At 44.2% G+C, this 17,478-nt stretch overlaps 1 protein-coding gene across 36 annotated transcripts in view; it reads right to left on the bottom strand.

The window, feature by feature from the left end:
• obscnb (obscurin, cytoskeletal calmodulin and titin-interacting RhoGEF b) overlaps positions 1 to 17,478 on the bottom strand; it is a 105,852-nt gene that overhangs the window by 66,092 nt on the left and 22,282 nt on the right. For 24 of the 36 annotated variants that reach the window (XM_052463876.1, XM_052463878.1, XM_052463877.1 and 21 more), the window contains exons 13-24: positions 16,818 to 17,099; positions 15,968 to 16,243; positions 14,848 to 15,123; positions 13,728 to 14,003; positions 13,077 to 13,352; positions 12,713 to 12,985; positions 12,311 to 12,577; positions 11,822 to 12,091; positions 10,987 to 11,256; positions 1,419 to 1,688; positions 1,195 to 1,307; positions 937 to 1,090 (exon numbers count right to left, since the gene is read on the bottom strand). In XM_052463876.1, coding sequence (XP_052319836.1) covers positions 937 to 1,090; positions 1,195 to 1,307; positions 1,419 to 1,688; positions 10,987 to 11,256; positions 11,822 to 12,091; positions 12,311 to 12,577; positions 12,713 to 12,985; positions 13,077 to 13,352; positions 13,728 to 14,003; positions 14,848 to 15,123; positions 15,968 to 16,243; positions 16,818 to 17,099 — 3,003 coding nt within the window. The remainder of the gene's footprint in view (positions 1 to 936; positions 1,091 to 1,194; positions 1,308 to 1,418; positions 1,689 to 10,986; positions 11,257 to 11,821; positions 12,092 to 12,310; positions 12,578 to 12,712; positions 12,986 to 13,076; positions 13,353 to 13,727; positions 14,004 to 14,847; positions 15,124 to 15,967; positions 16,244 to 16,817; positions 17,100 to 17,478) is intronic. The other 12 variants (XM_052463910.1, XM_052463913.1, XM_052463885.1 and 9 more) reach the window with 11 other exon arrangements.

The raw sequence follows: 17,478 nt of genomic DNA, 5'->3' as shown, positions 1-17,478 counted from the left end.
TAAACACTGTTACCTGACTTTTAAGACTGGTCTCGATCTATTTCATGCATAACTAATGAATTTACAACTCATTAATGAAATAGAGAGAGTGCGAATTTGGTTTTGGCTACAAAACATATAGGAATTTAGAATTCCTCTAACACTAAGCTACAGTTGTATCAACATGTTTTGACCATGACAGTTTACAATCCAGGGTTACTCCAAGCAGTTTCGACACATCAACTTGCGCAATTTCAGTCGCTGTAGTAGCTGACGTGTATAGTGTTGAGTCATCCGCATTCTTTTGACACACTAGTTTCTTCTTCTTTTTATTCAGTTTAATCACATTATTTCTCAATTGTAAGGGATCGTAGACCATTCCTACGTACAGAATCCTTCTAGGTCCTTGATACCCTTTTTTTTGGAAGGATTCTACATGGATGGATGAATGTGTCTAAGATCCCTGTCAATGTATTCTCATGGAAACAATTTTGAACAAGCTTCCGTGCCGTTATCCTCGCAAGGTGAGGCATTGACAGTTATTGAAAAAAGGGGTGTCAATCATTTTGACCCCCACCTTTATGAGATTTGTTTTAATCACTTGCTAAACAAAATCAATTTCTCTAAGCAATTGTATTCGTATAAATTAATATAATTTCATTTTTTTGGAGCATACATTATAGCTTAATATTTAAATTATTTATTTTATGCAGTCAATTTTGCTCATCTTTATCAAGTCTGTCAATAAGATCGCACCCCACCGTACCTGGTAAGAAGAAGGTCTGTTATTTCAAAGTGTGACACGCACTATTTTTAACTACCTGTGCAACAAAGTACTGTACAACTATCCTTGACAAGCCTAATACATAATTAGATTTTTTATTACACAATCAGTATCATTGGATTGCATAATATACAGTGTATTGTATCATATGAATAACATGCGGGGACTCATACCGTGAATAGTGAGTTTAGCTGATGTGTTGTCATCAGACGTTTGGCAGACGTATGTGCCCTCATCCTCTTGGGAACATTTGTGGATTAGCAGGCTGCGTGTGCGCCCCTGGGAGTGGATGCGAAAGTTCTTTCCTGGTTTCAGTTCCATGTCACCCTAAGAAACAGTGGTCTTTTAGTAAAAATAATTATATACACAATTATGCAAATAAAATTGCTGACAACTACAGTTCCATGATTTACTGGAATATGTTTTCTCACCTTGAACCACTTGACCTCAGCGTTAGTTCTGGACACCTCACACTCAAGCGTAGCCTTCTCCTTCTCTGGGGCTTTGACATCCTCCATGGGTTTAGAGATCATAGCCGCAGGTTCTATAAAAACCCCAACACCAATAAGCACAACCTTCAAATAACAGCTGCCACCTCAATTAGCACTCAACTCGATGAATAGTTAACTGTTCGTCGAAAATGGATATAACCTACCTGTAACAATGAGTTTGGCAGAAGTTTTGACTCCCTCTGCTTGGAAGGCAATTGTCCCTGCGTCCTCCATATTAATTTGGGATAGTGTGAGGGCGTGCTTCTTTCCCAGGGCTGTGATGCGGCAGTTGGACCCTGCCTTGAGCTTGACGCTGTCCCTGGTCCAGGAGCCCTCCACGTCAGCCTGGCTGAGCTCCACCTCAAGGGTCACTGTCTCCTTCTCATGGGCCTTGACCTCCGGCAGCAGGCCGTTCACCACCTCAATCTTCTTCACTGTGAAACACAGACAGAGGGAACGTTTAGGTGTGCTGGAATATGCATAGAATTATAGGTTACACAGCATCATCAGTAAGTGTCCTGTACATCTCTTCTTGACACGGAAACTGTAGATATAAATAGTCTGAGTATCTGGGTGGGGGTCAAATGTTCTATCAAACTACATGTAATATTAGAGAATACTGTTACTATACTCAATAGGGGCTAGTTACTGTATACTGTACAGTGCCATCAAAGTATTCACGCCCATTGACATTTTCCACATTTTGTTGTGGGATTAAAAGGGATTTAATTGTCATTCTTTTGTCAACAATCTACTAAAATACTCTATAATGTCAAAGTGGAATAAAAATTCAAAAATGTGTTTAACCCCCTGAGTCAATACATATTAATAAATCATGCATTTATAAAGCCCCCCTTTTTTTTTACATCAGCAGATACCCAGCCTAAAACCCCAAAAAGCAATCAATGCAGATGTACAGTAGAAGCATAGTGGCAAGGAAAAACTCCCTAGAAAGGCAGGAACCAAGGAAGAAACCTAGAGAGGAAGGAGGTTCTAAGGGGTGACCAGTCCTCTTATGGCTGTGCCGGGTGGAGATTATAAGAGTACATTAAGGCCAGATCGTTCTTCAAGATGTTCAAACGTTCATAGATGACCACCAGGGTCAAATAATAATCACAGTGGTTGTAGAGGGTGCAACAGGTCAGCACCTCAGGAGTAAATGTCAGTTGGCTTTTCATAGCCGAGCATTCAGAGGTCGAGAGAGCAGGTGCGGTAGAGAGGGAGAGAGAGGGAGGGAGAGCTAGAAAGAGGGAGAGAGAGGGACGAAAAAGGGTAGCACGTCTGGTGAACAGGTCAGGGTTCAATAGCCACAGGCAGAACAGTTGAAACGGGAGCAGCAGCATGACAATGTAGCACGTCCGGTGATGTTAGAATCACCATTGGCAGTGGTTACATGTGAGTCTTTCTGGGTAAGTCTCTAAGAGCGTTCACACTGTGCAAATTATAGGTGAACAAGGGGGCCTCAGTTTCCCCGAATGAGACGTTAGCTCCTCTAAATGCAACAAAAGTCAGACTTTGGGTGGGGTCTCTAAATAATGCTAATTTAACCATTCTCCTATTTGTTTAAAATGCAGTGGTAAATATGTTGCACAGTGGTAAACATAAAAATAAAACCTCCCAATGAAACGAACACCCCCAACTCTCTGTCATGGTTTAAACCAATTATTTATATGTGGCAGCGCTGGCAGTCTCAGCTGCATAGATTTTCCTTTGTACTTCCTTGTTTTCGCCATTTGTTTGCCATGCATCCTTGATTTAAACAAATAGCCTATGCCTTTATTCCAATGCATTAGCTTTATCCGTTGATGTATCATTGTTTGCTGTGGTCAGTCAGCTCAGCTGTTCAGAGCACTCATTGCTTTGTTTCACAGGTGTGTGCTGGTACTGGTGTTCTCCATTCTCCTGTAGTAGTAGACCATTTATTTAGCGTTATTATTTTCTATTCATATTTGTTTTCTTTACTGCATCACCTGATGATGGTCAACAATATCACTAGACAACTAGCCTACAGCTAGACATCAATGCGCATCCAACAAGTATACGTTAATGACAGTAGGCCTATAGTCGACCCTCGTTTAGAAGCATTCGATTTTGCAGTGGGATAGGCCTACATTATTTTGGATTTGTGTCCCCGTGGGAACTGTTTTACCGGTGAAACATAATGAAATGTTACGTTGGCATAGTTACACTTACAGTGCATTTTCCCAGATCTCCAAGATCCATGATAGGTACAGGTTTTAAGATCAATATTCTATTTCAATTGTTAAACGCTAAATAATGAAAAATAACACTGTCATTGTAACGGTCTTCTTCCTCCCCTGACGAGGAGTAGTAGGAGGACCAATGCGGAGGACCAATGCGCAGCGTGGTAAGTGTTCATGATACTTTTAGTAGAACACAGAAAAATACAAAAATAACAACGTGAAATAACAAAAACCGAAACAGTTCCATGTGGAACACACAGACACAGAAAATAATCACCCACAAATCAAGGGTGAAAACAGGCTGCCTAAGTATGGTTCTCAATCAGGGACAACGATTGACAGTTGCCTCTGATTGAGAACCATACCAGGCCAAACACAGAAATACAAACATAGACAACCCACCCAACTCACACCCTGACCATACTAAAACAAAGACATAACAAAAGAACTAGGGTCAGAACGTGACAGTCATAAATGTAAGGAAAGAACTCGATCCCTCCGATGTCAACAACTACAGACCAGTATCCCTTCTCTCTTTTCTCTCCAAAACTCTTGAGCGTGCCGTCCTTGGCCAGCTCTACCGCTATCTCTCTCAGAATGACCTTCTTGATCCAAATCAGTCAGGTTTCAAGACTAGTCATTCAACTGAGACTGCTCTTCTCTGTATCACGGAGGCGCTCCGCACTGCTAAAGCTAACTCTCTCTCCTCTGCTCTCATCCTTCTAGACCAGGGGTGTCAAACATACGGCCCGCGGGCCGGAACCGGCCCCCAAGGAGGTTCGATCAGGCCCGCAGGATAATTTGAAAGTGGAAAAAAATGCATAAAAGACATGGAATTAATATTTTTTTTTTTTTTTTTTAAGACAAGCCGCATCACTGAGACAGACTGAAAACAGCAGACGGTATCAATGCGCCATCTGCTGCTTGTTACGACGTTGTTAAGATTGTTAATGTCTCTACCTCTCCACTACACCCTCATTAGCCAAAATGTCGTTATCCAAACGGAGAAAAGTAGATAAGGAGTGTAGAATTTTCAAAGAAAAATGGACCACGTCCTATTTATTTACAGAGATGCACGGAAAACCTTTGTGCTTGGTGTGTTTGCAACAAGTTTCGGTATTGAAGGAATATAATATTCGACGCCACTACGAGACTCATCACAGCGAAAAATATGACGGCTTGCAAGGACAACTGAGAAGAGATAAGATTAACGAATTGCTGGCGGGTCTGAGGAAACAGCAGTCAACTTTCATCCAGAGCCGAGAAGTCAGTGAAGCAGCGGTAAAAGCCAGCTACCTAATTGCTAGCGAAATAGCATTAGCATCGAAGCCGTATTCCGACGGTGACTTTGTTAAACGATGCATGATGAAGGCGGCTGAACTTGTATGTCCCGAGAAGCGACAAGCTTTTGCCAATATTAGCATGACGAGGAATACTATAGCAGAGAGGATTTCGGAACTATCGGCAGATTTAGACAGTCAATTGAAACAGAGAGTCAAGTCATTTATTGCATTTTCCGTGGCAATTGACGAGAGCACTGACATCACAGACGTGGCCCAACTGGCCATATTTATTCGAGGAGTTGATGAGACATTGACTGTTACTGAAGAGTTTCTTGAGTTGGTGCCAATGATGGACACCACAACAGCCGAGGACATTTTCGGCTCTGTCCTTGCTGCATTGGACAGAGTTGGAGTGGACTGGTCCCGCGCTGTCAGCCTGGCTACAGACGGCGCGCCATCCATGGTCGGAAAGAAAGCAGGTGTCGCGACAAAGTTCAAAGACAAAGTACAAGCCCTTAATGGAGGAGATCGTTTCTGGACATTTCACTGTATTTTGCACCAGGAGGCATTGTGTTGCAAGTCGCTGAAAATGGACCACGTCATGGAGGTGGTTGTTCGCACTGTAAATTTCATCCGGTCCAGAGGTCTGAACCATCGTCAGTTTGACAAACTTCTCAGCGACAGCAACATTACCCACAGCCTGCCATACCACACTGAAGTGAGATGGTTAAGCCGAGGCATTTCTTTGATCTACGAGAGGAAATCGGACAGTTCATGGAGAAAAAAGGAAAACCGGTGTTGGAATTACAATCTCAGGAATGGCTACGGGACCTTGCATTCTTGGTTGATATTACTGAACACTTGAACAATCTGAACAAAATGTTGCAAGGCCGCAAAAAAGTTGTCACACAGTTTTCTGACAACATACATGCATTTAAGTTGAAGCTGACTTTGTGGGAGATGCAACTGGCAAATGGCAACCCTGCCCTGATTTTATCAGTATCTACTACCAGGGTACCCCAAATTAACAGCCCTGGCTGCTAAAATTTTGTGCATGTTTGGGACAACCTACCTTTGTGAACAAATTTTCTCAGTGATGAATATCAATAAAACAAAAATGCGTTCAAGGCTCACAAACAAGCACTTAAATGACATTCTGAAAGTGACAGCTAGTCAGGACATGACACCTGGTGTTGATGCACTTGTACAGGCCAAAAGATGCCAAGTTTCAGGTACAAATACAAGTCCAGACTAGACTAACACCTTTAAAATGCTGCCTTAGATACTGTTTGCATTGAAAGAATACAGCTCTGTGAAGATGAATCCTTACTGTGGTGATTTAAAAAATGTGCACTTTAATGTTAGTCAGCAGCTTCAAAACAAAAGTTGTGTGATGGAATTCTACTGTTCATACAACTCCATACATTTTCAGTATGTATTGTATGTGTATGTATGTTTCATGTATGAAGTTTACAGATTTACAGGACAGGCGAACACTTTCTTCATTACACATTTAAAATCACTCTCCTTAGTTTGTAAGGTGTACGCAGGGATTACATTTAGATTTTATATGCGTATGTGTAAGTGGTTTAAAAATCCTTTCTTTAAAAGTCTAATTTAATCTTAAAGTGCATTACTATATTTTTCAGTACCAATTAAAGTTTTGTGCCTTTGTACAATCAGTGGGATCAGTTGCAATGCATATTTGTGAATGATAAAAGTAAATTGCACATTTGTCTAAGGAAATATGAGGTGTTTCATGAAATGTTTTGTAAAAGGATAGTTCATTAAATTTCAATATTTTCCTAATGTTCTTGTGCTTCTTTACACCAAAACAAAGGAAAGACATGATATTTTGGTTATTTATAGCAGAGTATGGTATAATTTTAATGGTCCGGCCCACTTGACATCTCCCTAGGCCGTATGTGGCCCACGATGCGAAATGAGTTTGACACCCCTGTTCTAGACCTATCGGCTGCCTTCGATACTGTGAACCATCAGATCCTCCTCTCCACCCTCTCCGAGTTGGGCATCTCCGGCGCGGCCCACGCTTGATTGCGTCCTACCTGACAGGTCGCTCCTACCAGGTCGCGTGGCGAGAATCTGTCTCCTCACCACGCGCTCTCACCACTGGTGTCCCCCAGGGCTCTGTTCTAGGCCCTCTCTTATTCTCGCTATACACCAAGTCACTTGGCTCTGTCATAACCTCACATGGTCTCTCCTATCATTGCTATGCAGACGACACACAATTAATCTTCTCCTTTCCCCCTTCTGATGACCAGGTGGCGAATCGCATCTCTGCATGTCTGGCAGACATATCAGTGTGGATGACGGATCACCACCTCAAGCTGAACCTCAGCAAGACGGAGCTCATCTTCCTCCCGGGAAGGACTGCCCGTTCCATGATCTCGCCATCACGGTTGACAACTCCATTGTGTCCTCCTCCCAGAGCGCTAAGAACCTTGGCGTGATCCTGGACAACACCCTGACGTTCTCAACTAACATCAAGGCGGTGTCCCGTTCCTGTAGGTTCATGCTCTACAACATCCGCAGAGTACGACCCTGCCTCACACAGGAAGCGGCGCAGGTCCTAATCCAGGCACTTGTCATCTCCCGTCTTGATTACTGCAACTCGCTGTTGGCTGGGCTCCCTGCCTGTGCCATTAAACCCCTACAACTCATCCAGAACGCCGCAGCCCGTCTGGTGTTCAACCTTCCCAAGTTCTCTCACGTCACCCCGCTCCTCCGCTCTCTCCACTGGCTTCCAGTTGAAGCTTGCATCCGCTACAAGACCATGGTGCTCGCCTACGGAGCTGTGAGGGGAACGGCACCTCAGTACCTCCAGGCTCTGATCAGGCCCTACACCCAAACAAGGGCACTGCGTTCATCCACCTCTGGCCTGCTCGCCTCCCTACCACTGAGGAAGTACAGTTCCCGCTCAGCCCAGTCAAAACTGTTCGCTGCTCTGGCCCCCAATGGTGGAACAAACTCCCTCACGACGCCAGGACAGCGGAGTCAATCACCACCTTCCGGAGACACCTGAAACTCCACCTCTTCAAGGAATACCTAGGATAGGGTAAGTAAGGGTAAGTAATCCTTCTCACCCCCCTTCTCCCCCCCAACAAGATTTAGATGCAAGTGGCTGTTCCACTGGTTGTCATAAGGTGTATGCACCAATTTGTAAGTCGCTCTGGATAAGAGCGTCTGCTAACTGACTTAAATGTAATGTAAATGTGTTTTATGTCACAAGATGTCACGCCCTGACCATAGAGAGCTTTTTATTTTCTATGTTCTATGTTGGTTAGGTCGGGTGTGACTAGGGTGGCTTATCTAGGTTATTATATGTCTATGTTGGCTTGGTATGGTTCCCAATCAGAGGCAGCTGTTTATCGTTGTCTCTGATTGGGGATCATATTTAGGCAGCCTTTCCCACTGGGTTTTTGTGGGATCTTGTTTGTGTGTAGTTGCCAGTGTGCACTGCATTTGACTTCACGTTTCGTTTTGGTTCTGTATTGTTTTGGTGAGTTTATTTAATTAAACATGTGGAACTCTATGCATGCTGCGCCTTGGTCCGTTAATTCTACAAACGACCGTGACAGAAGATCCCGACACTCACGGACCAAGCAGTGTGCACAGGAGGAGAGGGTATCCTGGGCCTGGGAGGATATCCAGGAGGTAAAGACATCCTGGACTTGGGAGGAGATAATGGCAGGAGACGAACGCCTTCCTTGGAAGCAGACGCAAGCGGTGAGGGAAGGACAGCGACAACCCCGGGCTTCGTGGCCACGACGCAAGCCCAAGAAGCAGCCTCCAAAAAATGTTGGGGGTGGCACACGGGTTGGTCGGCGAAGTTGAGATGTGAGTTAGAGACCGTCGAGGAGTTATTGGACAAATTGCAGGACAGTGAACAGAGGGGAGAGTTAGAGACCTTCGAGGAGTTGTTGGACAAATTGGAGGAGAGTGAAACGAGAGAGCTGTTGGTTTGGCGTAGTATGCACGGCATTCGCCCTGAGGAGCGTGTTAGCCATCTGATGCCACCTGTGCCAGCTCCCCATACTCGTCCTGAGGAGCGTGTCATTTGTCCCGGTACCATGTGGGCTGGTTCTACGCACCAGGTCTCCAGTGCGCCTACACAGCCCAGTACGTCCTGTGCCTGCTCCTCGCACTCTCCCTGAAGTGCGTGTCCGCAGTCCGGTACCACTTGTGCCGGCCCCAGGCATCAGGCCTCCAGTGCACCTCCCCAGTCCAGAGTTTCAGGCGACTAGTCCCAGTCCAGAGCTTCAGGCGACGAGACCCAGTCCAGAGCTTCCGGAGACGGTCCACGGTCCGGAATCTTCAGCTCCATGGCAGGAGCCTTCCTCTGCGCCGATGTCCAGTCAAGGCACGGCGTCCAGTGCCGTGCCAAGGCAGGAGCCTCCAGCGAGGGTTCCTAGTCCAGAGCCTCCTGCAAGGGTTCCCAGTCCAGAGCCTCCTGCGAGGGTTCCCAGTCCAGAGCTTCCTGCGAGGGTTCCCAGTCCAGAGCCTCCTGCGAGGGTTCCCAGTCCAGAGCCTCCAGCGAGGGTTCTTAGTCCAGATCCTCCAGCGAGTGTTCCCAGTCCAGAGCCTCCTGAGGGTTCCCAGTCCGGAGCCTCCTGCGAGGGTTCCCAGTCCGGAGCCTCCAATAATGATCCACGGACCGGTTCCTCCGGCGACGATCCACGGTCCGGAGCCTCCGGCGACGAGCCACGGTCCGGAGCCTCCGGCGACGAGCCACGGTCCGGTGGTTAGCTCAAATTACGTTTATTTTTTATACTGAAACTCCCCAGTCCTTAATGATTACAAGCACATGATGCAGCCACCACTATGCTTGAAAATATAGAGAGTGGTACTAGGTAATGTGATGTCTTGGATTTTCCCCAAACATTACACTTTCTAAGTTTACTGCTTTGCCACAATATTTGCATTATTACTATAGTGCCTTGTTGCAAACAGGATGCATTTTTTTTAAATATTTTTATTCTGTACAGGCTTCCTTCTTTTTACTCTGTCAATTAGGTTAGTATTGTGGAGTAACTACAATGTTGATCCATCCTCAGTTTTTTTTCTATCACAGTTACTGGCCTAATGGTGAAATCCCTGAGCGGTTTCCTTCCTCTCCGGTAACTGAGTTAGGAAGGGCGGCTGGATCTTTGTCGTGATTGGGTGTATTGATACACCATCCAAAGCATAAATAATAACTTTACCACGCTCAGATGGATATATTCAATGTCTGCCCTTTACGAAGGATTGTAAAACCTCCCTGGTCTTTGTGGTTGAATCTGTGTTTGAAATGCACTGTTTGACTGAGGGACCATACAGGTAACTGTACTGTATGTGTGAGCTAGAGATGTAGTCATTCAAAAATCAAACCTGTTATGGCTAGACGTTCCGCTGGAAGCCATAGGAACTGCAAACAGGCGCCTCATAAATCTAGTTTCCCATAGAAAACACAAAAAATTCCTGGATGGTTTGATCTTGGGGTTTCGACCTGCCAAATACGTTCTGTTACACTCAGACATTATTTTAACAGTTTTGAAACTTTAGAGTGTTTTCTATCCATATCTACCAATTACATGCATATCCTAGCTTCTGGGCCTGAGTAGCAGGCAGTTTACTTTGGGCACGCTTTTTATCTGGACGTGAAAATACTGCCCCCTATTCTAAAGTGGTTTTAAACACTTTTATTGCACACATTTATTTACCTTTATTTAACTAGGCAAGTCAGTTAAGAACAAATTCTTATTGTCAATGACAGCCTAGGAACAGTGGGTTAATTGCCTGTTCAGGGGCAAAATGACAGATTTGTACCTTGTCAGCTCGGGGTTTGAACTTACAACTTTCCGGTTACTAGTCCAACGCTCTAACCACTAGGCTACCCTGCCACACACATAGTGAGTCCATGCAACTTATGTCACAAATTTTTACTTCTGAACTTATTTAGGCTTATCATAACAAAGGGGTTGAATACTTATTGACTCAAAACATTTCAGCTTTTAATTTTTAATTAATTAATTTTTAATTAATTTGTCAATATATATATATATATATATATATATTACATTACAAGGTATTGTGTATAGGCCAGTGACCAAAATCTAATACATTTAAAATGCAGGCTGTAACACAATAAAATGTGAAAAAAGTGAAGGGGTGTGAATAGTTTCTGTAGATACTCTATATAACCATAAAACTACCGCAGCTGTAAATAGGACACCATTCTTACTTACCATCCACTGTGAGTTTGGCCTGGGTCTTGTCGTCCAGGGTCTCACAGGAGTAGTAACCACGGTCGGCCGTAGTCACACTCTTAAAGACCAGGGTCTGCTTGGCTCCATCCAGCCTGATCTCCATGTTGCCTCCAGGCTGTAGCACCACGCTGTTCTTCATCCACCTGACCTCTTTAGAGGGCTTACTCAGCTCTACCTCCAGCTTCACCTCCTTCTGTTCCTCCACCGCCATCACATTCTCCAGCTTCTTCTTGAACATCACCGGCTCCACTGTCAGGGCACAAAGAAAACACAGATATTACAACTCCTTTCCGAAAACTGTAGCCCTTCTAAGCAAAATTGCTTAGAAGGCTTCTACATTTTTGTAAATAATGGCTGTAATTGTATATCAATCAATGAAGACAATCAGAGGATTTTACAGAACAGAAGCATATCCATGGGAAATGTGCATATTTTTTATATCGTAAGTGCAATATGTAACTTTTTGGGCCACCTGACCAAATTCACATAGAAATGTGCATTATAGATGTCATTCTCATTGAAAGCAAGTCCAAGAAGCAGTACATCTGTTCCGTTTCTATGCTTCTCGTTCTTAAGTTTAGCTTTTGCATCTTTTACTTCTGGTTTTGTACACCAGATTCAAACAGTTGAAAATAGTATATTTTTGGTTATGGAAAAGATATTTCACAGTGGTTTAGATGATAAAATGATTCTCTACACTATACTTGCTCTTTTGGTCACAAAAAACTGAAATTCGGCAAACTATTCGAATTTTAGCAAACAGGAGCTATTTCTCCATCGTGCACCTTTAAAGCGAATGGAGGTTGGTTCTTACGTTGCACTTGGAGGGTAGCACTGCAGGTTTTTCCCTCTGCATCAATACTGATCTCTTGAGCATCATCCTGACTGACTGAGGTGACGGTGAGGGAGTGGCTGGTGCCCCCATGCTCAATCTTATATTTGGGCCCAGCAGTGATGGGCACGTTGTTGCAGAACCATTTCACGTTGACGTCAGCTGGGGTGACACTACACTTGAAGATGGCCTCCTTCCCCTCCACAGCAGCGACGTTGCTCAGCTTGGAAGTCAGCTTCACCAGTCTGGGTGCTGAAAAGGACAGAAAATAATAGATTACTTGGAGACATAATTAGACTCAGGAACACAGAAAATGGGTTAATATGGAAATGAATGGCTTAACATCTAGTGCGTTTGACCGTATGTCTGTAACTACTGTATGCTGTATCTTGTATATGTCTGTAACTACAGTTCATCTTGTATTAGTCAGGTACCAAGTTGTACATCTAATGAAAACAAAGCCTCAGCTACCTTTGGTGGAGACCTTGGCAGAGGTCTTATCATCTTTGCATTCACAGCTGTATTCTCCCTCATCCTCTTTTGCCATTCCTGTCACAGTAAGGACCCGCTTGGGACCATCAGTGCTGACACAGAACTTGCCGCCGGGTTTGACCTCACAGCTGTCGTGGCGCCAGAGCACGTCCCCTAAGGCTCGGTTCATTTCACAGGTCAGTGTCAGTGTACCACCCAGCTCTGTGGCTACAGGCTGCAACTGCACCACAAACTTCAGCGGTGAGTCTGAAGGGAAACATGGCCAGCATTTCAATAGCTAAATGGAATATGTAGGATCTTCATAGGTATTGACTATGCTCACAGAAACATACAACACTAGCCCGTCAATCATTTGTTCTGACGAATGAAAAGCAAACTAACCTTTGACTTGAACTTTGAACTCAAGCTTGTCGTCAGCAGTGTGGCAAGAGTAGGTGCCACTGTCTTTGACTTCAGTGGACTTCACAATCAGGGTACGAGAATGTCCCTCTCTCTTCATGTCATACTTAGAGCTCTCCTTCAACTCCACGCCGTCCCTGAACCACTTAACACTGGCACTCTCCGAAGTCAACTCAGTGGTCAAAACAATCTTCTCACTTGCTTGAACACTGCATGCACTCTTCACTGCAGTTTTTTTAAACTTGGCAGAGGATTCTAGAAACAAAAGAGAAGAGTTGTTAGTATAGAGGTGATAGCAAAGACATTTGGGTACAACAAATATTGTTGAAAGTCAATGACATCCTACCTGCCACCTCTATCTTGAAGGCCAGTTTCTCTGCTCCAACCTCACAGGTGTACTCTCCAGCATCCTTCTTCTCCACCTTCTCTATCACCAGCTGACGAGTCTTGCCCTTTGTCTCCATGGAGACGGTCTTACTGGAAGTCAGCAGCTTGCCATCCTTGTACCATTTCACCTCTGTCTTGGTATCAGACACCTCACAGCTCAGAGTGGCTTTCTGGGAGAGAGTAACTTTCACCTCCTTCTGTACAGACTCCTTGTTGGTGAAGGCTGCCTGGACCTCTGAATGGGGATCAATTAAGGGTATGGTAAAATCAGAAACCCCCAATTCAGGGTAAAACAATCCCCACCCCAAATCAGAAACCATTAACATAATCTTGTACATGACAGACAAAGGAGACATCAAGTGGTATTGCCAGAGTAAGTTAAAAATCAGCATTTCTCAAGCATTATGAGACAAAGACATTTCAACAAACAAAAACAAGTCTTATATCAACATGAACAAAACAATCATAATAGACAACGGTATAACATCCCTTTGCTTGGGAGAAAACACGTGTTGACAACGTAGAACACACACGGTATATTCACAACCATTCACCCACCAAAACCTTGAGAGAAACATCAATAGACAGCCAGCTCTCATATTGTCCCTACCTGCCACCTGTATCTTAAAGGCCACTTTCTCTGCTCCAACCTCACAAGTGTACTCGCCAGCATCCTTCTTCTCCACAATGTCCAACACTAGCTGACGAGTCTTGTCCTTTGTCTCCATGTGGACTGTCTTGCTGGTTGTCAGACGTTTGCCGTCCTTGTACCATTTCACCTCCGTCTTTTGGTCGGACACCTCACAGCTCAGAGTGGCTTTCTGGGAGAGAGTAACTTTTACCTCCTTCTGTACAGACTCCTTGTTGGAGAAAGCCGCTTGAGTTTCTGAGAAAACAATCATGGAGATGCATGGCAGTACCAGAAGCATTACATTCAAGGTCAAATAATCCCAACAACCAAACCAGATACCATATCTTACACACAACAGACCCGGGGGACATAAAGAGATACAATTGCGAGATAAATGAACCATCTGCGTTTTCTAAAGCGGAAGACAATGAAGCAAAAAAGACATTTCAAGACAATCAAACAACACAACAGTATAAGATCTCTTTTCTTTAGGGAAAACATTTATAGGCAATGTAGAGAACACATGCACTGAGTGTACAAAACATTAGGAACACCTTCCTAATATTGAGTTGCACCCCCTTTTGCCCTCAGAACAGCCTCAATGCGTTCCATAGGGATGCTGGTCCATGTTGACTCCAAGGCTTCCCACAGTTGTGTCAAGTCGGCTGGATGTCCTTTGGGTGGTGGACCATTCTTGATACACACAGGAAACTGTTGAACGTGGAAAAACCCAGCAGCGTTGCTGTTCTTGACACACTTAAACCGGTGCGTCTGGCACCTACCACCATACCCCAATCAAAGGCACTTAAATATTTTGTTTTGTCCATTTAACCTCTGAATGGCACACATACACAAGCCATGTCTCAGTTGTCTCAAGGCTTAGAAATCCTTCTTTAACATGTCTCCTCCCCTTCATCTACACTGATTGAAGTGACATCAATAAGGGATCATAGCTTTCACCTGGATTCACCTGGTCAGTCTACGTCATGGAAAGAGCAGGTGATCCTAATGCTTTGTACACTCAGTGTATATTGACAACTATTTAGCCTCCAAAGCCTTCTGGGGAACAATAATAGACAGCGGCTTTATATGTCCTTACCTGCCATCTGAATTTTGAAGGCCAGTTTGTCTGCTCCAACTTCACAGGTGTACTCTCCAGCATCCTTCTTCTCCACCTTCTCTATCACCAGCTGACGAGTCTTGCCCTTTGTCTCCATGGAGACGGTCTTACTGGAAGTCAGCAGCTTGCCATCCTTGTACCATTTCACCTCTGTCTCGGTATCAGACACCTCACATCTCAGAGTGGCTTTCTGGGAGAGAGTAGCTTTCACCTCCTTCTGTACAGACTCCTTGTTGGTGAAAGCCGCTTGAGTTTCTGAGAAAACAATCATGGAGATGCATGGCAGTACCAGAAGCATTACATTCAAGGTCAAATAATCCCAACAACCAAACCAGATACCATATCTTACACACAACAGACCCGGGGGACATAAAGAGATACAATTGCGAGATAAATGAACCATCTGCGTTTTCTAAAGCGGAAGACAATGAAGCAAAAAAGACATTTCAAGACAATCAAACAACACAACAGTATAAGATCTCTTTTCTTTAGGGAAAACATTTATAGGCAATGTAGAGAACACATGCACTGAGTGTACAAAACATTAGGAACACCTTCCTAATATTGAGTTGCACCCCCTTTTGCCCTCAGAACAGCCTCAATGCGTTCCATAGGGATGCTGGTCCATGTTGACTCCAAGGCTTCCCACAGTTGTGTCAAGTCGGCTGGATGTCCTTTGGGTGGTGGACCATTCTTGATACACACAGGAAACTGTTGAACGTGGAAAAACCCAGCAGCGTTGCTGTTCTTGACACACTTAAACCGGTGCGTCTGGCACCTACCACCATACCCCAATCAAAGGCACTTAAATATTTTGTTTTGTCCATTTAACCTCTGAATGGCACACATACACAAGCCATGTCTCAGTTGTCTCAAGGCTTAGAAATCCTTCTTTAACATGTCTCCTCCCCTTCATCTACACTGATTGAAGTGACATCAATAAGGGATCATAGCTTTCACCTGGATTCACCTGGTCAGTCTACGTCATGGAAAGAGCAGGTGATCCTAATGCTTTGTACACTCAGTGTATATTGACAACTATTTAGCCTCCAAAGCCTTCTGGGGAACAATAATAGACAGCGGCTTTATATGTCCTTACCTGCCATCTGAATTTTGAAGGCCAGTTTGTCTGCTCCAACTTCACAGGTGTACTCTCCAGCATCCTTCTTCTCCACCTTCTCTATCACCAGCTGACGAGTCTTGCCCTTAGTTTCCATCTGGACTGTCTTACTGGAAGTCAGAAGCTTGCCATCCTTGTACCATTTCACCTCTGTCTTGGTATCAGACACCTCACAGCTCAGAGTGGCTTTCTGGGAGAGAGTAACTTTCACCTCCTTCTGTACAGACTCCTTGTTGGTGAAGGCAGCCTGCGTTTCTGAAGGAGGAACCATTGAAGGATATGATGGAAATTAAAAACCTTCCTCTCAATATAACATCAAAACAGGAACCATATCTGTAGACTGGACAAATACGGGAGGTATTGGACATTGCCTTCCAAAGTCAACCATCGGAAATTCAAATGTTTTATGGAGACGGACACACACACACCAGAACAACAAACAAGGAAACAGAGCACTCAGATATCCCCATGAGCAACATCAGTCAAACAAGACACACTATTAAAAGGACATTGTTGTGAGGAATCAAAACAACCAATTAAAAAACTCCCCAAACCTTTCTGTTTGTAAGATAGAACTTAAAATTCTATGGTCCCAATTACACTATGAAAATAACAAAATAGCTGTAAGTTTGTAAGATAAAAACAGAACTGAAAATGTAACTGTGTCTGCCCCATAACATCTCCTCAGACCTAGGTACTGTAAATCTCTTCTTGAAATAAGAATAACACAACTTGAATTCGTAGGACAGACACATGGGCAACCATTCCAGCAACCAAAGCCTAAATGGCATCACAGAGGGCATGTAACTAAAAAAGAACTCCTCCTTACCTCCAGTCACGTGTATCTTGTAGGCCAGCTTTTCTGTTCCCACTTCACAGGTGTACTCTCCAGCATCCTTCTTCTCCACCTTCTCTATCACCAGCTGACGAGTCTTGTCCTTTGTCTCCATGGAGACTGTCTTACTGGAAGTCAGCAGCTTGCCATCCTTGTACCATTTAACCTCTGCCTTGGTATCAGACACCTCACAGGTCAGAGTGGCTTTCTGGGAGAGAGTAGCTTTCACCTCTTTCTGTACAGACTCCTTGTTGGTGAAGGCAGCCTGTTGTGCGTCTGATGGAACAATCATTGAGGGGCAAAATGGCAGAAATGTTTCATTTAGGGTCAAACAGTATCAACACTAAACACAGGACACATCCCTTACTGTCCTGTACAGACCATGGGGACAATGAACTACAGAACGTACACCGGGAGTCAACAATTCTAACATGATACGAAGACAAACAAACTATGCAACAAACATGGAAACAGACTTTTTCAGACATAATATAAGATAGAGCAGCGACACAGATTGCAGGAGACATCAACTTGGGAAGACAACTCAACAAATGAAAGAACCTTTTTCAAACACAAGTTTTATTGCATAAATATCTGTAGGACAGGCATTTGGACAACCATCCCTCCCACTATAAGCCCTATAGCAGACGATAGA

The sequence above is a fragment of the Oncorhynchus keta genome, chromosome 15 (assembly GCF_023373465.1).
Source record: "Oncorhynchus keta strain PuntledgeMale-10-30-2019 chromosome 15, Oket_V2, whole genome shotgun sequence".
Classification (NCBI taxonomy): Eukaryota; Metazoa; Chordata; class Actinopteri; order Salmoniformes; family Salmonidae; genus Oncorhynchus; species Oncorhynchus keta.
Note: the sequence above shows the minus strand (reverse complement) of the source record. Positions and strands in the feature narration are given on the sequence as shown.